Source organism: Microtus ochrogaster, unplaced genomic scaffold (genome assembly GCF_000317375.1).
Source record: "Microtus ochrogaster isolate Prairie Vole_2 unplaced genomic scaffold, MicOch1.0 UNK113, whole genome shotgun sequence".
Taxonomy (NCBI): domain Eukaryota; kingdom Metazoa; phylum Chordata; class Mammalia; order Rodentia; family Cricetidae; genus Microtus; species Microtus ochrogaster.
The window spans coordinates 867,407-893,050 of NW_004949211.1; the positions used below are offsets into that span (position 1 = coordinate 867,407).

At 47.7% G+C, this 25,644-nt stretch overlaps 1 protein-coding gene across 1 annotated transcript in view; it reads left to right on the forward strand.

Moving 5' to 3' along the window:
- Nucleotides 1–22,526, forward strand: part of Sh3rf3 (SH3 domain containing ring finger 3) — a 263,936-nt gene extending 241,410 nt beyond the window's left edge. The window contains exons 9-10 of the mRNA XM_013355309.2: nt 17,530–17,864; nt 19,543–22,526. Coding sequence (XP_013210763.2) covers nt 17,530–17,864; nt 19,543–19,711 — 504 coding nt within the window. The 3' untranslated portion in view covers nt 19,712–22,526. The remainder of the gene's footprint in view (nt 1–17,529; nt 17,865–19,542) is intronic.
- The last annotated feature ends 3,118 nt before the right edge of the window (nt 22,527–25,644 follow it).

Genomic DNA, 25,644 nt, shown 5'->3' on the forward strand with positions numbered 1-25,644 from the left:
AGAGAGAGAGAGAGAGAGAGAGAGAGAGAGAGAGAGAGAGAGAGAGAGAGAGCGCTTTCTTCTCAGGACACCATCCCAGGATATTTCTGGCAGATAGGAATTGACCAGGACGCAGGGCCTAGATCCAACTGTATCAAACACAGGGCTGGTGTACTCTGAGCCCGGGATGCTTAGCATGAGGCTGGGTCCGCTGTGGCTACTTACTCCTTTGTTTTGGGATAGGAACCAGTTTCACAATGTCATGACCTAAGCAACATTTCTTAGTGGATCTGCCACTGATGCTTTCCCAGAGGGCCTGACAATGAGCAGTGCTGTGTACAATTCGAATGGTCTTCCTTCACCAAAACACAGAGCTTAGGCTGCCTAAAAACAATAGCATTTCCTCCATGAATGACCACTCAGCGGGCTGTCAGTGGGAGTGGGACCAGGATAGCTCGATCACATCACAGGGATAGCTCTGTGAGCTTCCCTCTGATGAAAGGTAAATCCACACATTCTATGCAAGCCAATGGCACTGATGCAGACGCAGAAATGCCTGGCCAGGATGCTGCTAACCAATAAACCAGCTGAAGGCCACACCTGTACGAAGCCCAAAGCCTACATTTCCCTCACACTTGTGAAAGCCAGGCCAGCTGCCTTCAGCACCCTATGTGTGATGCTTAGAGTCAGTTTCCAGTATCAGGTCACTTCAGTTAATGCTTCTGTGCTGGGTCTGCACCTAGACACGTAGGGTGCTCAAAGCATGTTCCAGGATGTGCATGGGATACAGTGGGCCCGTAAGCAGATATGCATTATCCCGCTGTCTGAGGTTGTTCAGCGTGAACTACTTTGATAGCAGAGTTATAGGAGAGGTTATGGCAGAGCCCATCTTGACCAGTGATAAGCATGGGATTGTTGTGGTTAGTCAAGCAAAATGTACGGTTTTGACTATAAAGGTGTGTCCTGTCCCCTCTTGGTGGCAGGGCCATGCCAAACAGGCTGAGGACATTCTTCATCAAAAGATCTAGAGGTCTTGTCACTACAAGGCAAGGCATAGCTGTAGGAGGGCTCCTTTCCCTGTCGAGAGAGACGGGGTGGGAAGAAGGTGCAAGATCTGCAGTGTAAAGACATAGCCTGAGCACCCAACTACCGGGCTCCCTGGCTCACACCCATTCCAGCCACCGTCCTATGACTGTGATAACCACCAAAAGCAACTCACAGGAAACGTCTGACGTCTTCTGGTTACAGCCTCTCATTGTGGAAAATCGGGGGGGGGGGGGGGACTGATTGCCAACTCCCTCTCTAGCTCGCTTCTCTAAGTTACCAGGACAACCTGCCCAGGGATAGTGCTACCCAGAGTAGGCTGGACCTCTTATATCAACTAGTCATCAAGATAATCTCTTACCAACATGCCCACAGACTGATCTAATAAAAACGGGTACTCAAAAGAGATTTTTCCCCCCCAGACGATTCAGGTGACAGTTAATACGTACAAGGGCAGCATCCTGTCTTAAAGACTCATCGTCACTGATCATGGTGTGTTCTCCAGTGTGGTCCTCAGACTTCACCCTTTTCCTTACTGTATCCCAGAAGAGGCACTGCCCTCTGTAAGTGTGGCTGCACTTTGCCCCTCCGTTCATCATTTATTCATCACGTAGCACCTTCTTAGAGCAAGCCTAGCTCCATACTCTAAGCCCAGAGCTGTACAAGCTAGTCTAGATAGAGCTGGCTCTGACCATGGATCCCAGAAGAGGACAGGCAGTTGGCTGAGATATGGCACAATTCTGACAGAGCCATGTGCCAGGTGTCGGGAAACACCGTGCGGAGACCTAGTAATGTCTAGAACAGCCAAGGGGGAGGACTTGATAGCTAATGAACAGCCCTTAGAGAGCTCATCCTGTCGTCCTCTCCATCAAGAGCTTCCTAAACTCCCTCCTGTTCTCCTTTGCTAAGACAGTTCTACAGCCGGAGTTCGTGCCTCTGGTCCTCTGGGAGGCAGGAGCTGTGTGGATGATCCATCTGTTACTTGGACTTGGAAGGATGCCACATTCCCTCTGGTCCCTGCTGATGACTCACAACTCAGCCTCAGAAGCGTGGGGACCCATGAGCATCTGGATTCTGACAGCTTGGCTTCTTTTAATTCCCATCCTTCACTAATCGCTTTAATGTAATAATAACAACCACGTGTGACCCCACAGTGGTGACTTCTTAAGAAGATATTAAGAGCAGTTGCCAGTTAAGGATGGGTCAGACATGAAATGTCAGAAAAGGGCAATAGTTCGGGGTGCCTGACGAGGGTCCAGCGCCACTCACTCTGTAGTTGACATCAAGGCTGTACCAAAAGAGCCCTTTCTCACAGACACTTTGGTGGCCCTGCATTGAGTGTGTACTCTTTTTCCTGGAATCAGACTCCCTTGAGAAGCACAGTGAGATAAGGAGAAAACTCACCTCATCCTCCAAAGCCAGAAAGCATGCCTGGCAATGCCTGGCATGCCGGGTACCAACAGTAAGTGCCAAGGGAAATAACAGCTTCAGTTTGTCACTGCTGCCTCAGGAATGCTGGCCCACGCACTGAGTCCGCTCTTTCCCCAGCTCGTACTAAATAAACCCACCTGCTGCTGCTGTTCTGCTTGGAACCAGTTTCCCTCTGTTTAAAAACACACAGGAGCTTGTCGCACCTGACTACATGATAGTGTGTACATGTATGTGGGCGGTACGAACTGGATTCCGTGGGTTTATAATAATTAATGGGAGGGTATTAAATTGGGAGGGAGGGGTGATGGGGAAGTGACCTTGGGAGACCTGAAGAATCCAGGGGAGGCAGGAATAGTCAAGATGCATTGTCTTGCATGTGTGTAATTTTCAATGATTACATGCCAAAATAATCTTTTTTAAAAAATTTACTTGTTTTTATTTTATGTGTGTGGGTGCTTTGCCTATAGAACGTTGCTGTACCTCCACTGTGAAAATTCACATTAACGCCAGACATTGCCTCGTCTCCTGAAGAATTGTCACACTGGTCAAACACTGGCGTGTAGGACCAGGGCCTGGCCCACCTTGGATGACCTTGGTAGTGATTGGTTTGGGCAGTTCATCATTTTGTCAACTCTGCTCTTTTTCTTTAAGAGCCATAGTAGACCTATAAGAAAAACTTGAAGGGAATTTTATTAACAAATAGATGAAAATTCCATAATGAAAAAAAGAGAAAAGCTTGTGGGGTAAAATTTAGCTTTTCCAAGTGTATTCATCTCGTTTAAACGAAACTGGACGCTCACTTAAACATGTGTCCTGGAGATCCATTGTGTCACGTGGCCCCCAGGGCACATGCAATTACTGCACAGTGCATAAGGAGCTCTGCTAGGAGCTGTTGAGAATATGGCTGCCTAGGTATATAGAGGGGTCTGACCTCCATCCCCAGCAAAAAGAGAAAAAATTCCTCAGTGAGCAGATCTCATGGCAAGTGTTCTTACCAAAGTACAAAAGTTTTAGAAATCGATTATTAATGTGGTGACGGCCAGAAAGGGCCTTGTGAGGTTTTGTTTTGTTTTTTCCTTCAACTTAAATTGTCTGAATTATGCAAGTCTTCTTTGCCCACAAAAGGCTGGACATTGACACCCCAAAGTAAGAGGTTCTCTGGATGCCCTTGGGTGCTGGCAAAGTGTCTGACAGGCTGAAGTGAAGAGCAAGGGAGTTGACAATTGTGGCATATTCTGAAGCTGAGACTCTGGGTACTAGGGAGGTACTCGATGCCCCAAAAGGTAGGGAACTTGATAACGCAGATGTGAAAGTGTCACTGGGTAACCCGAGTAGCGAAACTAAGTGACCCTTACATGAAAACGGCATCAGACCCTTCGGAAAATTCTTAAGTCGAGTCTAACACAAAATGCTGGGGCTTCGGGTTAATCTGGGTTTACATCCCAGACTCAGAAGTAAGGGTCTGGTACACTCTGGAGGGCACTTGCATTCTCCACAAGCCTCCACTGGGTGCCTGAAGAGATGAGATTCTGAATGACCCTGCATTTTGGGGAAACTGGAAGTGGTTGCTAAGTGTGTCACCCACCATTGGGAGGATAAGACCACCAGGGACTCCACCTTAGTGGAAGCTGAGCTGCCCGGCTGAAGGCAGGAAGCTTTAGAGGAAGCAGTTGAAATGTCTGTAGTCTAAGGCCTTAAGGTATTTGCTTACTCCCATTGAGATAGTTCTAATTTCTCTCTCCACCCCTCCCTCCCCCTTTCTGTTTCTCTTCCCTCGTTCCCTCTTGCCTCTCCTCTCTTTCTCTCTCTCTTGCACCAGGCTTAATGGTGCAGGCCTTTGATCCCAGGGCTTCGAATGCAGAGGCAACAGAGGCAGGCAGCTCTCTGAGTTTGAGGTCAGCCTGGTGTATACAGTAAGTTCCAGGACAGTCAGAGCTACATAATGAGACCCTGTCTCAAAAAATAACCCCCCCAATCCTTCTACCTCGCTTCCCAATTATGCCTTAGGTTAAGAACAATCCTCTTAGCTTTTAGCCACACCATCAGTGTGAAATGCTATCTTGTCTACCTTGGTGACCCTGCTGTTCAGTTTGATTGTATTCAGTATCTAGAACCCACTGTTTTCAGTAAAACTCCACTGAATTCTTGTCATCTCTCCTTGCAGAATTCTCATTTATTATTTGGATGACTGCATGCCTTCAATTATATATGTTTTTAATATTTCTGTGGAAATACTTCCAGGAAAGTCTGTTGGGAGGAAGGGGGTACATCTGTGTTGCCCGCCTGTGTTCGCTTACTGGAAATGCAGGGTGTACAAGAGAGGCTGGGGATGCAAAAGCTGATGGTAAGATAGTGAAATATTTGAACTCAGGCCAGTAGTTCCTAAAAGCTCGCCACGCAGGTCTACACCATGCAGGTCTACTTCAGAAAATCTCATCGGAAGTATCATTGAAATCTGCTCCAGTCCTTTGCTATTCCTGTCACCCAACCCCTAACCTGTCACCTCACTGTGGCTTCTATAGGTCAGACTGTGGACAGAGTGCAGCTGGGCTTCATCACTCCAAAGTGTCTAGACTTCAACTAAGAGGCCTGAAGGGGTGTAGTGGTCAGGACCAGGCCGGGGCCTCTATGGGCATACACTCCAATGTTGGGTAACCCGTTCCTCCTGATGGCTGGAGTCCCAGCTGCACCAGGTCAGAACTCCAGCCCGTGTCGTGACACCCGTGTTCCTAGAGCAGATGTGTGGCTACTGTGGACCCAGAGTCTGTCCCGTGACTGTGTTTCCCCTGTGCTCTACCTCAGAGGCACACTAGCTAAGGGAGCACCACGGTCCTTCTGTAATGAGTTGGGCGACAGTATTGGGCCATATTTAGAAACTAGGGTGGAGCACATTTTCTTAGGTGTCCTCTTAGCTCTGTAATGTCGCTGTTTCCTTCCCTGTTCGGATTATTACAGTTCTCTTTGGTAAAATGTTATTTAAACAGCGTTTTTACACAACATATTTTGAACTTAGTCACTTGAGCTCCCCAACTCTTCCCATCCCTTCCCACCAGACACTGAGATTCCTTCTTTACTTCTCCTTGGCACATGGAGTCCAGTTGCTGTTGTCCAGTTAGTCTTGTGAACAGGGTCTGCTCTGAACTGTGTTCAGCCTCCTAGCAGTCACGTCATTAAAGAAGCCAACCATCTCTGTCTCTGTCTCTGCAGTTAAGGGTGGGATTTCGTACCCACCTACTCCCGCCCTCCACCTACCTCCCCACCCCGCCCTGGAATTTTATCTGCCTGGAGCTCCTTCAGGCCTTGTGTGTACTGTCACAACTGCTGTGACTTCATCTGTGCCACGGCTTTGTTGTGTTTGGTAAACACTGTTTCCTCGATCCTGGCAAGGAACTTGAGCATTCCACCCCTTCTTTCTTGGAGACCCCTGAGCCTCTTGTGAAGAGAATATTATACGGACATCCCATTCAAGGCTGATCCCTTATTCTCTGCAAGCTGACCAGTTGGTGTTCAATGTTTTTTATTTTTTTTTTAAATCAAGTATAAAACATGGAATCTGTTGCATCTGCCCCTTCCTGGGGAGCCTTGCTTCCAGCGTCCCCTGGACTGAACAAGGCTGGCCTTGGTCACTGCTGTCCACCACACAGAGCTCCACAATGCCTCTCCTCACTTTTCAAATAAACTAACCATCTTCTTAATATGGGGGGAGGGGTGAATCACCCGAGTCTCTACTCCCAAGTCTGCCCTTCTGTGCTTGCCCAGACCCCTGATACCAACATGAGCGCTGATTAGACCCTGGCCTGAGACAACCCCCCCCCAAAGGACTTTCACATTCAAGTTCCTGGCAGACCTGTGATCACAGTGGAAGCAGACCCCAGCATGCTAGCTTCTGCTCCAGGTTCTGGAAGCAAGGCTGCTACCTTTGCCATGGCTCTGAGGAAAACACCGTGTCCTGGCTCTTCCTCTGGCCCAGAGTAGAAGTGATCGTTTCCTATCTGGCATAGTAAACGCCAAGTGTGAAGCGATGACTGGGTACCACCCACGCCACGTTTCCTGCGGAGGATGGAGCCTTATGTCCACATCGCCCTGGTGCCAAGACTCTGTGAAGTAACCGTACTGATGGTGGTGTGCACGTAGGTGAAGTGTGGCCTCTCCCAGGTATGCCCTGCTGCACATGAATGAAGTCCACTTGAGTGCCAAGAAACCCTCCCAAGTCGCGTGAGTTCTTCCAGTTCTTTCACAGGTGGTGGGACTGGGATTCGGAAGAGTTAGGTTCATGTTTAAAGGCACCAAGGTAGCAAGGAGCAGAGTCCAACCAAGATGGCCCATGGACAGGGCCAAAGGTGACATGGCCATTAAATGTGAACACTGTGTCCTTGCTGAGGACTGGGGAGTGCTTTTCTCCTCTGGGTCAGGTCCTAAAGACATGACATGAACGTTATACAGCCAGGATCAGGGCTGTGATGTCAGTTCCGTCATGATCACTCACAATCTCTTCACACTTGCCTGCAAAAATCTCCCTGCGAGCCCAGGCAGCCTTCAGAGTTCATTAGAAAGACCAGTATCTCTGAGCCTTTGACTTTCAGAACCTAGCTTAACTTAAAGGTCTGAATGTTTTGTGTGTTAGACTCCATTGGTCACTTCTGCTCCACCCAGAGCGGCTGATTGGTCATGCTAACAGGGCATCCATCAGTATCAGTCAAGGGCCCATGCTGAGACCCACAGACTAGTTTTTAGGCTGCCGTTCTCTTTTAAGGAATAGAGAGAGGACAGGAAGACTCGTGCCAGTAGTATAAGGACATAGAGATCTTTCTGGGAGATGAGTTTCAACCTTCCATCTTAGCCTCTCATCTGTCCCCGGACTCTCTGGCCACTCACCTGGGACCAGCGATGTTCTCGCCTCTGGCTCTCTCTGGCTGGGGGTGTGTAGAAGGAGACTCATTGAAGCTTATTTCTGTGGTCTTATTTGTGTGGCTTCTATATTAAGATCTAGAAGATCTTTAAAACCTACAGTTCATGTGAGACATTGGGATAGAGATATTCCTATCATAGGAGGGGAGAAGATGAGGAGCCAAGCCTGTGTCAAAGCTTCATGTGAAGGGGCCTGAGAAACGTGTGCAACCTGGTGCTGGAACCAGGGGATGACCAGAAAGGAAAACGAGCAGCCATATGGGAAACTAAGAAGAAGTGGCACCCTGGTGGAGAGGTGACCCAAATGTCAGTACCCTGGAGACACCCAGACTTGGGGCCAGGAGCCCAACTGAGGGCTGTGCCTCTTGTCTCTCGTGTCTCAAGTTCCAGGCACCATCCTGTCACCATGCACCAAGTGCGCTGATAGCTGGAAGGCATGCTCGGTGCTTCCATCAATATCCCCAGTTTGAACAAGGCCTAGAAAGATCTATTTCTTGTAGCTGTTTCCTGCAGCGTTCCCACCCACAGGCCAGGAGCTGGGATGTTTCTTCAGGTTTGGAGCTTCTGGGACATGCTTGGTCACTCATTCAGACTGTTTTCTTTCAAAGACTCAGAGAATATTCTTGTCTCTAGAGGTGTCCAAAGGATCACAGAGAGCTGAATTTTGAGTTCTATTTATTCCATTCTTTTTTCAATGACTATAAGCGATAAATTTATTTTCAAACAATTCTTTGGTATACAAACAATTTACCATTTATTAAAAGCAAATACAAACTTGCACACTAATAAATATGCTTTTTTACTTTATTATTTTGTGTAAGGGTGTTCTGCTTGCATGTGTATCTGGCCAGAAGGGTGTGCTGGGTCCCACCTAGAGGTGGAGTCATGGACAGTTGTGAGCTGCTACAATGTGCTGGGAGTTGAACCCAGTCCTCTAGAAGAACAGCAAGTACTCTTAACTGTTGATCCATCTCTTCTACCCCTTGCTTGGTTTTTGTTGTTGTTATTGATGTTTTTATGTAAATTGGTAAACCGCGGCTGGATGTCTGAAATACTGTAACAAAGCAGCGTCAACAGTTTTGAGAGCTGTTTCCACTGTTTGCTTCATTTCTGTGCCGACTAAACCAGACCCGCCACAGATAAGGGTATACGGCTCAGTGGTAGAGCGCTCGCCTCTCATGTGGGAAATTCCAGGTTCATTTCCTGGCTGGGATCATCTTTAATACAAACTTGATTGGATTAAGAAACGCTGAGGGAATCGGCGAAGCACTCCTCTGCCTATCCTGTAATCTCATTTCCAGATGGTTAAATGATGAGGTCTCTGACCTAATAAAAGGATTAATCCCTCACTAGTTGCCTCATGTGGTAGCCTCACTGGAGATGGTGGAAGGCCGGGGAGGCTCAGCTGGAGGAAGTAGGTCACTGGAGAGGCTAAGACGCTATGTCACCCTGGCCCTTTCTGTATTTTTCCATTCTCTGCTTCTGTCCAACAAGAAATAAAGGCCAGACACCCCCCACTCCTCTATCCCCCATACCCCCACTCCCCATCCCTCCACCCCCCACGGCTCCTGCTGCCATGACGCTCTGCCCAGGCAATGACGCACTCCATGTTTTGAACCAGGGGACCAAAATCAACTTTGTCCATCTGAGCTGTTTCTGCTCCACGTTTCGGTCACAGTTACTTAAAGTAAGACAACAAGAAGATACTAGAGCTACAGAAATTAAAACAAGCTAAGTGCACCACAGTTCCTCCCATTGGGATTGTGAAGATAGAAGTGTTAGCAGAGGTACCAGATGCCTAAGGAAATGCTCTGGTGTGATCACTCACACCCAAGACACACCAGCTCCTGTCCTGAGAGTGGGCAGGGCTCTAACCCTATCTGCTGCCTGTCACGGGGTCCCTTGAGTCACGGAGCTTCCTCTCCATATAGTACAGAGAAAGCCGCTCCATTGAGCGGTCTCAGGGTGGGCAGGAGGTATTTCAGGTGCCATAAGGGTTGAGACTAAGCAGTTAAGCTGCTGTTTCACAGGTGCTGGAAACCTGTTGAGAATGTGGGGTGGTCACTCTGTGACCACCTCAGAGCCTGTGGGCTGTGAACTGCAACAGTACAGCATGCCTGTCACTGAATACCAGCTACTGTTAAAGGCCCAGGCACTGAAATCAGGGTTCTCGTGATGATCATGAGACAGAGCCTCTTTAAGCTGATGTTAGGTCATTGAGACTGTTGCCCTCAGAAGGGGCTAGTGTGGGTTTTGGGGGACCCTGGCTAGCTCCCCAAAGTTTGAAAAAAGCAACTTGGCCCCTAAAGTCTTTCAGGATTCTTGTCTCGCCATGCGCGCCTTCATTTCTCACGTGCACCCACCATGATGATCAATCATGAAGCCCTGTCCAGGGGCAGAACTGACGGTCCCACCTGCCTCAGTCTCTAAACTGTGAGCTTAGTTAAGTCTCTCTTCTTCATAAACTACTCAGCCTCTGGTGTTCTGTCATAGGAACAAACTGGATGCGGCCAGCCCAATCTTGAGATGTCATACACTGACTTCTATAGGTCTCATGGCATGTCACTAGAGCCACAGTTAAAACTCTGACTCAACAAACCCTGAGGCAAATCCAGACTGCACAACTTCCCAGTTATCACTCTGTGCCTACTGCTCACTGTCTCCGCTCCTCCGTGCATCCTGTCGGGCTTCTTAGGTGGGCTACAGCACATGACTCAATGGGTAAAGAGGGCGCCAAGCAAACATGAGATTTATTTTACGAGTGAGTGTTTTGCCCAAATGTACCATCAGCATGCTATGAAAGTAGACCGGAAAAGTCTGGGATTGCAGGTACCGGGGACCCTCTGTGTGAGTGATTGGACCATACCTGTGTCCCCCGAAGAAGCAGCCAGCACTCTAACTGCTGAGCCATCTCTCTAGCACAGTGGTTCTTTGAAGGCCCCATACCTGCCTGCCATTTGTCCTCTCCACTCCCTAAGGTGCCCAACACCCTGCAGCAGGCAGCAAGTCACAGCAGAGACTACACCCGGCAAAGCAAGAAAACGCCACAGCGCAGCAAGCAGAGCTTCCAGCCGCAAGGGAAGCTGGAGAAGCTAGTTAGATTGTACCTGCTCGCTGCTGCCTCCTGCTCCCCACCATCTCCATGAACCAGGATTTTTCAGCTTCTGTCTCTTGCCAGGGCAAGAGTTTTGAATGTATATTTTAATGTTTAAAATTAAACATTAATTAATCCCGATAGCTCCCCATCCAACCTTTCTGTCTCTTCTAAAAAGCTTGTTAACTTCTGCCTCTCTATTCATTATGGAAACTATTTCTCTGCTCTCTCAGAAAGAGCGCTGCACATTTATACTGCTAGAAACCTTCTCTGCTCTTTTAGCAACTCTGTTTTCATGCACAACCCGAGCCGTGCTCTTTCTCCATTAAACTTTTAGCAGGGCATAGCTTTTAATTACCCTTTCTCTCAAGCCCGTCTCTGACAGGAAGGTTTCCAGACATACAGTAATCATCACGGAGTTTTCAAGTGGAGCCTTGTGCCTTGGAGCCAGGCGCAGAGAAGATAAGGACACCATGTCCCCATCTGCCCCGTGTCTTGTCTGGAGGCTTCTTGGGGCCTCGGTTTTGTTTCTCGTAGTCACCTCCCTAAGCATTCACATCTGCCCAGGTTTTCTGAGGTTGTTCCCACTGCTAATCAGGAAGAAGATATCTGTTCTCCCTTCTCTAAGCCAGACCTTCCTGCCCGCCTCTACCTAATGGCCCCTCAGATGGAGATGGCATCTGAGAGATACCTAACCCCCTTTCTAAATGAATTCCGCTTCTTCCCTTTCTGTCTGACGAGCCAGTCAAACCGTTGAGTTTTCTCAGCAAACTCAGGATGGCAATAGGCATGAAGTCAGTCGGGGACTCCTCCCCTCCACATGGGCAGAAAGCAAGGTTTGGCATAGACCACCTAGTGGTGATGCTCCTAGTTCTGTGTCCTCAGCCTGCGGTCCCCGTATCATCTTCCCTAAGCCATAAGCCGTCTGTGACCATCTCTGTCCCCATCATCTCTGTTATTGCTCAGCTCCTCAGCAGCATTACCTTCCTTCCATCCGCACAACTTCACCTCCACCGTAGCATCTTGGTCAGCCTCTGGGGAGCCAGGTGTGCCAGCCCCTTCCTTCTCACTAGAGGACACCAAGCCCCTTGGCAGGTACCCTCCAAATGCAAGCACCTGGTTTTTAAGTCTGCTCTTTCCGCACCTTATGACCCTGGACCACACCACCTACTAGGCCTCCCTTTCATTACCTTATGGCAGTCAGGCTCTCCGTCCCCCTCCTCCACCAGCTGCCCCTCATAGGGGACCAGCTCCTGCTCTGTAAGCTAACAGTAGAAATTCTCGCTGCCTCACGCCTATCATCATCGTGCTCACAGGAGCGGGCTGCAAAATCCCCCCTTTCACATTTCCACTTTATGACAAAGCATCACATGTTCACGGCAGAAAGCCCATCATACAGAACATATAACAAAAGTTGAAATACTGGACCAGCCTGCTTCCAGCCCTACCCACCCTGGGGTCCCATGGCAGCAGCCTGGAAGCTTGTTCTGGGCTTCCTGGATAGTATGCAGGTTCTCGAAGGTCGCCAAGGTCAAAACACAACCTGAGTACCTTTCACCTGAGACCACTCTGGGGTCTCAAAGAGATGCCTTCGGATGCCCCTGGCAGGAAGAAGATGAGTGATGTTGCTCAGTCCTTTGTTATCGGCACTGATAAGCTAACAGCATCAGCATCGCTGTTACTAGATTATATGATCATCACCTCGTAGCGGTGGCTTGTGACTCTGCAGATTGAGGCTATCCTGGGTTATCTGGATCTTGCTCCCTGTCGCTGTGGTAGGTTGGAGTCCCTGACTGACTCTGTGCCAACCCCTACCCTGAGTCTCGAATAACTCATCAGTTTGACTGACTCAGCAGACAGAGTGTGAAAGAAGCAAAAAGAGTTTAGAGAGGGGGTAAAGACATTTTCAGATACCTTCTCAATAGGTAGGCCATCGGGAAGGGTTGTCTGCAGCTGCCTGCCTCCGGCAATGCTCATCAGACCCAGTGTTTGGTATGTATGCAGACAATCCAAGCTAAAATACTGTCACAAAAAATTCCTATGGTAAATCTGAGGGGTTACATGGGTTAGTAAAGGAAATCTTTTGGAGATGTAGCTAGTAGCAACATTTGCCTAGTGGATGCTAGTGAAGCTCCTCCCCCAGCAGGACCAAGCAGTGTATGTTAACATACAATACACACAGACAGCATGTATTTATCAGACCAACATGCCGGCACTGCACCAAGAGGGTGACGGTGTGTATGTGTGTACACACACATGCACGCATGCGTATGTATTCATGCTAGGTATAGTGGTGAAGGCTGATAATTCCAGCTACTAAAGGGGATGAGGAGAGAGGATTTCAGGTTCCGGGATAGCCTGAGCTACATAGCAAAATGTCATCTCAAAAAATAAAGGAGCTAAATGAATGAATTTTGGTGAAATGCATAGTGTCCCTAAAAAGTTTAATATTTATTTTTAAACACCAAATCCTATCCCATGTGACAATTTTCTACCATTTGATTGGCCCGTCAGCAGTGAGTCATTAAGCTTTAAGTCTTTGTGCTCTGGCTGCATTTTATACAGGGACAACACAAAACAAAGACATTAAGTCTTCGGTCTTAATCATAACCCAAAATAATATTTTACAATTTGTATGTCTTACAATGCAGTACCAATAAACATTAAAAAATCTCCTGAAGTTCTTGAGATGGAATCTGGGGGCTCATGCATATTAACCAAGTGCGTTACCTTCCCCCCCCACACACACACACACTATATCCCTAGCCTCCACCCCAGTCTCTTAATATTGGAGTTCCAGGTGGTGATTTTTATATATTTAATTTTATTTTATTTCATTTGTGCTGTGTTTTGTCTGTATGTATGTGTGTGCCAAGTGTCTCCCGTTCCCGTGGAGGCCAGAAAAGGGTTTCAGATCCCCTGAAACTGGAGTTACAGAGTCTTCAGGCCCACTGAGCCACCCTTCCAGCACAGGTGGTAACTAGATTAAGAGGGTATGTGTGTCCAGGTTTGGGTGTATGTGCACACTGAATATGTACAAGTGTGAGCATGTGTGCACAGTGTTTTCTCAAAAGCTCTCAACACCTCCCCCCCAAGACTTCGGAGTTGGTCCTCAACCTCCATAAATCTGCAACCCTTCAATGCCACCCCTCATGTCGCAGTGACCTCCCCAACCATAACATTGTTTTCCTTGTTACTTTGTAACTGGAAATTTGCTACTGTTAGGAATATGACTTAATATCTGATATGCAGGATGGTCTTAGGCAACCCACAGGTTGAGAACCGCTGCTGCTCTAGAGGGCGAGATGTTTTCATATGCACGGTGGGAGCTTCTGGCACACCTCCATTACCCTCCAGCCCTTTGCCCTGGCCAGAGCCCTTGGTCCCCTCTGATTGGATCTTGGCCACACAGAGACGCTGCTGGGATAAGGGACCTAATTCCAGAAGGGTTCAGATGGACTCCAAGAATCCAGAATGTCGGTTGGAAACATGGGATTCTCATCTTGCCAGGCTTGTTAACTCTGAGTTATCCACTGTCAAGATGAAAACCTACAGTCCATCCTTTTGAAACATAAACCCTCAGTCCAGACTGTTCCTGTGAAATCTGATATCTCCCCTATGTTCCTCCCAAAACTGAGTCATGAATCCTTCCCCACCACATATAGCCAAGTGCCTCTTGGTTAATCCTTATCAGTATCATATGTGATGACTCCCCAGGAAGTGCTTAGAATATCTGCCACTATCTTCCATGCATTGCACAGGCGTGACGGCTGCTATTCTGAGGGCTCCCACAGCAAAGGGATTACTAGATGCTGCAGGCATTGGCAGGCTCCCACTCCAGAAGGCAAACATTCTGGAGAAATCTCTGTATTCAAGAAATCAGTGTTTGTCCAAGTTAAATTCAGAAAATCGTGAGTCACGTTTCATCCTGAAGAACTGAGATGGGAAAATTACCCATGCACGTGGCCACACTGTCCCTTTCCAATATATACCATTAAAACTGGAAGTAGTCACCAAGAATCTCAGTGGTGTAGGGTGAGGTAGCAGGGACTTGTCCTCCGGTTCACTGCACAGGACACCAAGGTTCTCACAGCCTGGAGTGCCTTGTGAATGAGCCCAAGTGTCTTCTCTATTCAGGCACCCTAACAACTCTGATGCTGAGCTCAGCGCACTATGTGCACAAGTATTGAGTGCCTGCTGTGTTCCAGGCACTGTGTTAGGCCCTGCGGTGCTGTGGTAAACAAAAAGAAATGCCCCTCCCCTTCCAAAGCTTGTATTTCAGAGGGGATGTTGAAAAGGAAACGGGCAAATGATAATCCAATGGATAAAGACACAGAGGTGGTCGAGGGCGGGGAGGATATACATCAGGGCCTTTGTTGGCTGCTAGATTTCACCTGTCACTCTGGGGGGGGGGGGTTACACCTTCAGAGTAAGTGATAGACTTAGGCTAGACACTTGGGTGGACCCAGCTTCCCTCCTTACACCACAGACCTATTGCAGCTTTTAGAATGTTGCAGGCTGCATCCTAGCATGCTGGAGGACACTTAGAAGCACGTCTGGACCACTCAAACTCTCAGACTTTGCCCCCTGACGAAGTTTTGCTGTTCTTTTGGGGGAGCCTGCCCCCTCCTCAGACCCTGGAGTCCTTCCACTCCTGATCGGGGCTGGCATCCCCTCTCCCCTTTGCTCACACTGCACTTCCCGTGGCTGTTCCTGAGAACACCGCCCCCTCCCCGCCTCTACCCCCAGGGTGGCCTGGGAATACATAAGCTTGGCAACACTATGCCTTAAGCCCCAGACAGCAGGGCAGATGCTCCAACTCAACATGCATTTAACTAATGACTCTGGTTCCATTTTCCACTTCCTATCCAGCTCCCAGGGCCTGGCACAAGGCACAAGAAATGTAGGCAAAGTTCTTGGAAGAAGCGAGGCTATGTGGCTGCAGGAGCAATAGACATGAAGTGCTCCAGGCCCTACGCTCGGACTGACATGTGCATGTGCGGGAAGAAGGGAAGAAAAGCCAGCTCAGGGGGTCCTGAGCCATGTAGGGAGAGGTAACAGAGGAGTGACTGACTGGAGGTTGCTATGTATGATGTTTTCTAAGTAGGGGGATCCTGAGCCCTCCATGCTGATGGGGGGGGAGAAGCAACATAAAGGGAAGAGATAGTTTATTCTGGAGCCATTCTGAGTGATCATGCCCTATCCTAAAGTCCATGTTCCAATGTGGAAGCAGTTTTATAAGTTTTAATCTTACTGAGCAAAGGAAGTCATAAATCAAGGTAAGTTTAAAATACATTAGTGTCTAAGAGAGGTGCTCATAGCAGATGGGAGAAGGTTTTCTATAGGCCTAGGAATCTATCTGGTGACATTCTTAGCCTTTGGGCTGGTGGGAGCCAGTGGTCTGCTAAGTTAATAGATTCCAAAAGGTTTGTATCCATCAGTCACAGAACATTAGATCTGACACAGAGGTGGGCAAGGAATGGCTGTTCTAGGGGATAAAGCTAGCCTAGGACAAGGCAATTCCTCTGGACCTGCAGCATCCCAGCCTCTCCCCAGCCCTGCATTTCTAGTCAGTCAGTCCTGCAGACAGCTTCTTTTCAGTTCTCACACACAGTACCCAGCAGCTCCTCGTGACCTGCCGTGACACTGTGCAGAGCTCACAAGGATGCTCACAGCCCCCACATGTGGGCTCATGGCCCTCTGACTGCTGAAGGGGAAGATCACAGTCCAGGTAGCCACCCAGACAACAAAGCACCCCAAAAACTGCACATCAGTAAAGCCAGAAGCCTTCAGATGACCACGCTTCAGTTACTGGCCAGATAGACCTGTGACATTACACACCGTGAGACTTAAAATCACAATTATACAACACTGTATCCACACATACATTATATACTATATATATATATATATATTCATTCTCAGGATCTCTGGAAGAGCAGCCGGTGCTCTTAATTGAAAAAGGGGGGAACTCACGCTACAGGAATGGGAGGTCCAAAGTCCAAAATGGTCCAGCAAGCACTGAGTAGAGAGAGCACTCACCTACCTACTCTGGTTTTTCTACCTGGGCTCCAGGTGGCCACACCCTAACCAGATGTGATTGGTTGAGCTTCCCCATCATATATATATCACATACGTGCTACACACACTATTTATACATGTTATATACACTATATACACACAGTATATATTTTATATATTCTATATATACATACTACATATACGCATACTATATATACACACTGCACATATACATACAATATACAGACACGTAAATACTATATATATACTAGCATATACACAATATATACACATACATACACGCTATATATACACATACATGTTATACACATACTATATATACACATATTATACACTCTATATACATATAATATACACACAAATATACATATACACACTATACAGATATATATTATATGCCCACACTGTGCACACATGCATATACACACACTCATATGCATGCACACACACATGCATGCACACACATATACATACTCCACTGCTGTTTGTGTGGAGGAAAGTTTAAATGCCCAAGGATTCTTAACCAATTGCCCCAAAGACAATTTGGATGAGGGACTGTATGTCTGGGTGCCCTGTGAAGAGTAGTTACTCTCCCAGCTGGGCTGAAAGTCCTGAGATTTTCTATAATTCTTAAAAACTAATACTAGGGAAAAATAATAGTAGGATATGGCATGGAGACTGTCCAGAACTCCTCTCAGAAGATCCAGGCCACAGTATGGTCCAGATCCACGAGAAGCTCCACTAGGAAACATCTCCCCTACAGACCAAAGCATTCATCCTGACTGGGTTCCTCCCACACAGGTCTTATCACGGGGAAGTGCTGTTTTGTGGGATCCCTAGCCAGCAACCCTCCCATGGGAGGGGCCTTGTGAGATGCTCCTTCCAGGTTGCAGTGAACAACACTTGAGTTTTCAGGCTTGTCTTGGCTGTCTTCCTCTGACTAGATTAGCAGGACTATCTTTAGTGTTCTGCACAGGACGATCCTCCCGGAGACACTAACATATCCCATTTAACTGTGTGTGTTTCTGCAGAAGGAGAAGAAGAGTGGGCTGCTGAAGCTGCTAGCTGGGGCATCCACCAAGAAGAAGTCCCGCTCCCCACCGTCTATATCTCCAACGCACGACCCCCAGTCGGCCCTGGATACCTCACTGCAGGGTGCCGTGGGCCCTGAAGTGTCCCCATTGACCGTCCACGGCAGGGCAGGTTCCTGCCCCATAGAGAGTGAGATGCAGGGAGCCATTGGGTTGGAGCCACTGCACAGAAAAGCCGGCTCTTTGGATCTGAATTTCTCTCTGTCCCCTTCTCGGCAAGCAACTCTGTCCATGGCTTCCATCCGCCCTGAACCTAAGCCACTGCCCAGAGAGAGGTAAGGAGGTGAGGGTTTTTTATCTCTGTGTCCTCTCTTTAGGACTAACACCCAAGTTCTGGAACCTTCTTGAGGACTGGGCAAAATAGAGTTTGCCAGGTATCAAGCTTAATCAAATGTTCCTCTTTACCCAAGCCCTGGGGCATACTTCTTATTCCCAGCCTGCCTTTTGTCTAAGTTAGGGTTTTTAGTGCTAAGAAGAGACATCACAACCATCGCAACTCTTATAAGGAAAACCTTTAATTGAGAGGGCTTACTTAGTTTCAGAGATTTAGTCCATTATCTTCATAGCAGGGAGTATGGTAGCATGCATGCAGACATAGCTCAGAGTCCTGCATCTTGTGGGCAACAGGAAGCTGACTGAGATACGGGGCTGAATCCTAAGCACAAGAAACGTCAAAGCTCACCCTCACAGAGACACAGATCCTCCAACAAGGCCATACCCTCCCACTGCAACAAAGCAGATAACTCGGCACCAAGGGCAAAGCCAAGCAAGCAAAAGATGCGATGTTCTTGCTTCTTATATACCTTTCTGTAGCGGGGGTGGGGGTGGGAGGTACACGCCTTTAATCCCAGCAGTGGGGAGGCAGAGGCAGGCACATCTCTGTGAGTTCGGGGCCAGCCTGATCTACAAGAGCTAGTTCCAGGACAGGCTCCAAAGCTACAGAGAAACCCAATCTCAAAATAAATAAATATTAAATAGTTCTGTAGTCATGTCATGTCCAAAAGACAGCATTCCACAGCACTCTGACCCCCCCCCTCCAGCTCTTACATTCTTCCTGCCACTCCTGTAATATCCCCTGAGCCTTGGAGGAGGAGACATGATGCTATCTCACCTACAGCTAAGCATTCAGCTGTTACCTACTCTGAGCATTGTGACCAAGTGCGAGTCTCTGCAATGACCACTGCCCCTTGGGAGAAGCATCTCTTGGACCAAAGCTGATAACAGTATTCATCTTTCGGGAGAAGCATTAATACTATAATTATCCAGAAGGCAATTTGATTACTATGTCATGTCAATCTTACAGGGCAGGAGCTGTGGCTTCCTCTCTAGGGCTACGACTTCTCCAGCCACTGGCTTCTGGCCAGGTTTACAGTAGAAGATGTGATTTCTTTCTTGCGGAGCAGGCCTCAACTCCGAGCAAGAAACACGCCATTGTAGACTTGCCGCTATTGTACCAGTTGGCACGTGTTGCTTGGCCAGTTGGTAGTGTAGCCGGCCCACCTTTAGCTGAGCAAGGCTGCTGGTCACTGTTCTCCCTGTAGTACCCTGCATAGTACAGTGCCTTGCAATACTGAGTGCTAGCCAAGAGGGAAGACGCTTCCACATCAGTTCCACCTGGTTTTCCTATGTCGTACAATTAGAGCATGTGATTATCTTTTCTGGTGGCAGCCAACTGCAGTGGCAACTGCCTGTATTATTTTAGATGCCTGGGAGGCTCCCTGACCAACAGCTCCAAGGGAGATTCAGTGGCAAATTAAAGGGCTTTAGGAAAACTTTAAAAAGATAATTTTACAAAATGTGCAAAGTAACCCCCCACTGTAAGAACTTACACAGAGTGAAGAGGGGATAGAGAGCTCAAAGTGGGCGGGTAGGCTCCAGGGCACAAGAGGGATAACCTAGGACCCCCCCCCACACACACACACACATCACATGCTGTTCCTTCTGTCCTCCCAGGTACCGTGTGGTGGTCTCCTACCCTCCACAGAGTGAAGCAGAGATTGAACTAAAGGAAGGTGATATCGTCTTCGTACACAAGAAACATGAAGATGGCTGGTTCAAGGGGACTCTGCAGCGGAATGGCCGCACGGGCCTCTTCCCAGGCAGCTTTGTGGAGAGCTTCTGAAGGCCGCTGCTCATGTCCAGTTCTGCCTTCCAGGAGAGGGTACCCAAGAAAGCACTGTGTGAGCAGAGGAAGCCTTTCACCTAGGTCCCAGGGCCTTTCTAAAGCACCTGTCGAGAATAGCCAGATTGGGGTGATGACGCGGTTTTGAAGTCCTAGTTGAAAGCACATATGGATGCCATCCTGGTTGTGACAGCCATACCCTCAAGTGACATATGGATGCCATCCTGGTTGTGACGGCCATACCCTCAAGTAACATATGGATGCCATCCTGGTTGTGACGGCCATACCCTCAAGTAACATATGGATGTCGTCTTGTGACGGCCATACCCTCATCGAAAGCACACGAGTGTCCTTCAAGATCATGCCATGAGTCTCAGTGACCAGTACCACAGAAACAGTTGCCCACGTAGACAAATGCACTACTGTGCCATCCAGCAGCTAAGGCAATCTTAGTCGGTGCACGGTTGGGAGCCTGGGTGTAGTGTGGGGCCGTGTGCTAGGGCTGACGGCAATGGAGAGTAACTTCCCCGGCTGTCCTGGCCATCATTCCTCTATATACCTCTGACACCTGCCATCAAGCCCCACACACAGGGCATTTGTGGTTGAGGAGCCTCGTATAAGGGCTCTGAGTCTCCAAGGTGTCCAGTGGGGTCCTGTTGGGTACCACAGAATCCTTATGGCTTTGTCTCCTACCACGATGATAAGGAGCACACTTTGGTTTTGCCACCACTGTCTCTGCATTGCTTCCTTCTTATGGCACCTTTTTAACGTACAAGTCTTAAACTTTATATATTTCTAATAGGTCAGACGCTGCATATTTTTCATGCATCTGGTGCTGATTTTTGTAAAACTAGAAACCACTTGGGTAAGCTTCGAGGAAAGAAATTGAGGTAACATCAAAGGAAAGTTTTATATATTCCTATATGAAGTTGGGAGCATATTGAGGAATTCCTGTCTGTAAAATCTAAACATTGCCCGGTGCTTCCATGAGGTGAGGGAGAAAGTCCGCCGAGACAGTCACGTGGAGTCGGAGAGGGTCTTTCCCAGCTGCTGGCAATAGCCTAAACCACATGTTCCGTCTATGTAGCAGTGACTATGATTTTTTAAAAAATGGAAACGTTTTGAGGAATTTATTCTGCCTTTTTGTGTGGCAGGAAAGCGCGCGCGCACACACACACACACACTGACCCCTGAAGCTCCCTTTGATTGCTTTAGAGAGAATAGCTAAAAATAGCATTCTTAAAGTGTGTCTTGCTGCCAAAATGCAGCTTTTACAACAGCTCAGATCACTACCTTGCAAAGGTTTTTGTCTCCATTTAAAAAAATAAGTAACTTCCCATACCAGGCCAGGCAAAATTCCATCTCCTAGAGACCAAAGGTACCATGATAATAAGAGTCTAGCTCATGACTCCAGGCTTCCAGGGCCTGGGGACACTGGAAAAAGGATCAGGATGGTTTCTTTGGCCCTGAGGCCTTCCTGTAAAGTTCACTGGAGCAACAGCTTGCTTCCCAGGAGGTTGGCCTAAATGGCCATCAAGAGGTGTGAGTGGCACACTTAGAAACACTTTTTTTCACCTCAAAAATATCAATCTGTGAACCTCTGTGTACATTTTTTACAAAACCACCCAGCCCTGTGCCAGCCTTTGGTATCAGGGGCTATGGCTAGTTAATAAAATAAGGACCACTCACCCTCAACGTTCCTATTTGAGGCTAGGTGTGACCGCCACATGAAAGCAATGACGCCTAGGGAAAGTCTCTTCCTTCATGATAATAGACTTACTGGACATAAGAAAACTGTTCTGAGCCAATGAGCTTAGGCATAGGGGTCCCTGTGTGCAGGGTCAGTGACAACCACAAGGTCTCTAGTCACTGCCACTGCTAAACTACTTGCCCATCCGTGCACAGATCTGTGTATGGTTAAATCCATGCTGTCACCAGGGAGGTATACCAGGATATTTCCTGGGAGAGACGTGTTTTTAGTGGAGCCAGAGCTAACTCTGGTTTCCAGACGATCAAAGTCCCCTTTTCCCTCCTCAACAAGATTGACTTGCAGTCAACAGGTCAACTTTGACCTGTCCTCCTTTCTCGTGATGGTGAGGAGGTAGCAGCTTGATAGAATGCTGAGGAAAGTAGCAAGGTTTGGACAACACTAGGGGGACCCTCTCCTAACAAAGCCTGGGTTTACACAGGAACTATCTTGGGAGGGAAACAGGGCCCTAGGACTCATTCCAAGGTGGGGCTCGTAAAAATACACAATGAGCCCCATGGTCTAAGTATTTTGAATACTCTCAAACCCTTTAACTTTCAAAATCATGTATTCCACAGTCCAGAACAGAAAAGAGGTACCTTTCCTGGTGTACCTTTGAGGACACATGTCTTGGCTACCAAACTGTGAAGCCAGCAGCCCATCTAGAAACTTCACTTTCTATCCTGGCCAGTGGCATGTGCTTCTTACTCATACAATGGCATTTGGTGGCCAGGTGGTTTTCCTTGAATCGTTCTCAGCCCTTCAGATTGAGGGTCACCATGGAGACAGGACAGTCCAGCCCCAAGAAGATTGGAGGAAGGAACAAGAGAGATAAGACAAGATGGTCTGTGGTGGGGTGTGAATATAAGGCTGGGCACTCCAAAACCATTCCAGTAGACACGGAAGCCCTTGGACTTTGTACAACACACATACACACAAGCGTGCAAGCACATGTCCCCAACCCCACATTGTTTCTATTATACACCAATGTCAGTCTGTAATTTTGGATGAATTGACAGTAGTGGCAAACTATGATGCCTGTGTTTCTGAGTCTTTAAATAAACATGACCATGGAGAGGCTGTGTGTCTCAATAGTGGGAACAATGCAGTTGGGGCAGAAGATGTGAGCCTGAGAGTGAGTGGGATTCAGGCCCTGGATGGGACAGAGTTGAGAGAGCTGTCTTAGTGTTCTATTGTTGTGAAGAGACACCATGACCAGGGCATCCTATAAAAGAAAGCATTAATTGGGGTCTCGCTTACAATTCCGGAGGATTAATCTATGATCATCATGGTGGGGAGCATGGCAGCAGGCAGGCACACAGGCATGGTAATGGAGCAGAAGCTGAATGCTCACATCTGATCTGCCAGTTGCAGGCAGAGAAACAGAGACTGAACCTGGTGTGGCTTTTGAAACCTCAAAGTCCACCTGCCGTGATACACCTCCTCCAACAGAGCCACACCAGCGAAGCCCTCCTAAACAGTTCAACTGGGAATCAAACATTCAAATATATGAGCCAGGGTGGGGCCGTTCTCACTCAAACCGCCATGCAAGAATTGCCTACATGCCCAAGTCAGCCCCAAGGCTCATACTTGTCACCTTCTGTTCCTTCAGGGAGACATGGGCTCTACGTATATCAGGGGCACCGAGGAACCCAATAAATGACCAGCAGTGAAGTTGAACATGATCACCCAAGCACGTGTTGGATGTCAACTAGTCAGACAATAAGAAGCAACTATAGCTTCCACTGTGGCAAGGAGTTGTGGTCTCTTCAGTTCCCTTCCAGAGTACACAGACTTCCTGAAGTCCTCATCGTCCAGAATTGCCTAGTATAGACCAGGGCAGACTTCTAGCTCTGCTCTTCTCTCTGGCCCTCAGATGCGTGAGCCATGAAGAGTTGTGTCCTGGAGCACAGGGTGGGAAGAGAAGAGACAGGGAGACAGCAGAAAGGCGGGTCTGTCCCACACCAGGCAAATAGGTAGGCTAGCAGAAGTGTCCGAGACAGGATGTACCCCTAAAACAAAGCTTTGATTGGCTTCTCAGCCAAGATGTGGCCCCACTTTGCGTTCTGTTACTGTGAAAAACATCAGGACCAAAACAAACGAGAAAAGGGTTAATTTTATTTTACAATTCTAGGTCACAATTGGAGCAAGAACTCGAGGCAGAAACTGACGGAGGAACTGAAGCAGAGACCATGGAGGAGTGCTGCTTACTGGCTTTTTCTCCCTGGCTTACTTAGATAGCTTTCTACTTTTTAAAAATTATTTCTGTTTTTATTTGAGATTAGAGCATAATTACATCATTTCCTCCCTCTCCTTTCCTTTGTACAAACCCTCCCATAGGCCCTTCCTTGCTTCTCCTCCAAAGTCATGGCTCATTGTTGTTACATGGACATATGTATATGTATGTATATATGCACATATATATATATATATATGTATACATTCCTAGATATATAACTATAACGTGTATAATGTTAGTTGGGTGTATGTCCTCAGGGCTGACCATCTGGTAGTGGATAACCAGTTGGTGTGCTCTTCTCTGAAGAAGACTATTTCTCCCTCTCTCAGCATCCGACACGGGACCCAGAGGCCCCTGAGCAACAACTGTTTTGAAAGCCTCCTCAAGGACTGGCTTTCATAGTACCAGAAGGTGACACAGGAGCTTCAGAGGAGGGACATAACTGATAGTCCCACCCAGCTATGATGCCTATGAGCCACAACAATGACCAGCATGGCTCAACAACCCTAAGGGGTCAGTAGCGGCATTCATACCTTGGTCATTAGCAACAGCTCTCTGATTGCAGCTCAGACCCACTCAACAAGAGGAAAATCATGCCTGGTACTGGACACATAGCCAGCTGCCGGGGACTAGTGAAGTCTTGGTTCTCAGAGGTGAACCTATAACTGCCACTTTAGTCAACTAGCATAATCCCTAACTCCATTCTAAATATTTGTCCTAACACCCACAGAGAAATGGTGTCCTCACCTCTCAACAAGGAGACATCACACAATGGACAAACCATTTCAACTAGCTTTCCTATACAAGCCACGGATGGGCACCATCCACAGGGCTCCAGGCCCTCTCACATCCATTTCCAACTGAGAGCATGCCTCACAGACATGCTCATAAGCCAATCTGATGGCGGTGACTTCCTGACTGAGACGCCTTGGGAAAACTCTAGGTTATGCTGACAGCTGGACTAGAGATGTACACATGAATACAACACACGGCAAAGAGTCCTTTTATCTTGCCATGAAAATTATATGAATTGTATAGGAGCAAATAACCCAGCATGGGTAGTATGTGGACAGGATACTGCAGCGGGGGACATGCTGTGTCTGCCTTGCATGAATGAGACCCTCACCTTGGTGGGCTGGATAAGCAGCTAACATAGGAGATTAATAACTGTCGCAGATGCCTACAACCTCAACTACAGTCCGACTGTCCAACTTCAGGTGGACTCGCATTTTTAAATTCTGGGTGCTGGTCCACAGCCTCTAAATAAGTATAGCAATGCATTAACTATGTGATGACGTATCAACAAAGGAAGGCTGCTTAGATGACAGGGGTCCAGCAGATTATAACGGAGCCAAGGAATTCTTGTCACCTAGCGACAACAAAGTCTTCCCAATGCCTTAATACAATGTATTCCTCAAGTGTAGGTGGTAATGCTGATATTTACTACACTGTCAGTTTAATACATGTTATAGTACGTGCAGAATGCCACACTTGTTAATACATGACTGTTCCCAGCTTGTGTACCTACTTACAAGTTTACTAAGACATTACGTAGTATATGCTGATGGCAGTTCATAAATCTGCTTACCTTTTATGAGTTCTTCAAGAGGCCAGATTGAGTAATTGACTTCTGCTGTCCAGGTCTATGGTGCTAATGAAAAATGACCGCCTAACAACATAGCCCATCATCTGAGAGTGTGTCTCATCATTAAAGAGATGTGGTCATAATAAACCAAGTACTGGTGTGAGAAGCAGAGGCCCAGAAGAAACAGACTGTGTATGCCAGAATATCTGGGGAAAAAAACTCCTTGGCAAGTTACCAGAGCTGTTTGTAAGACAGAAGGGAAAGGTAAACCCCTAGGGACCAACGCCATTTCATACTCAAACTCAAAAAAGCATGTGCACAAACTCTCACACTCACTAAAGCAACTAGCAAAATAATTTAAC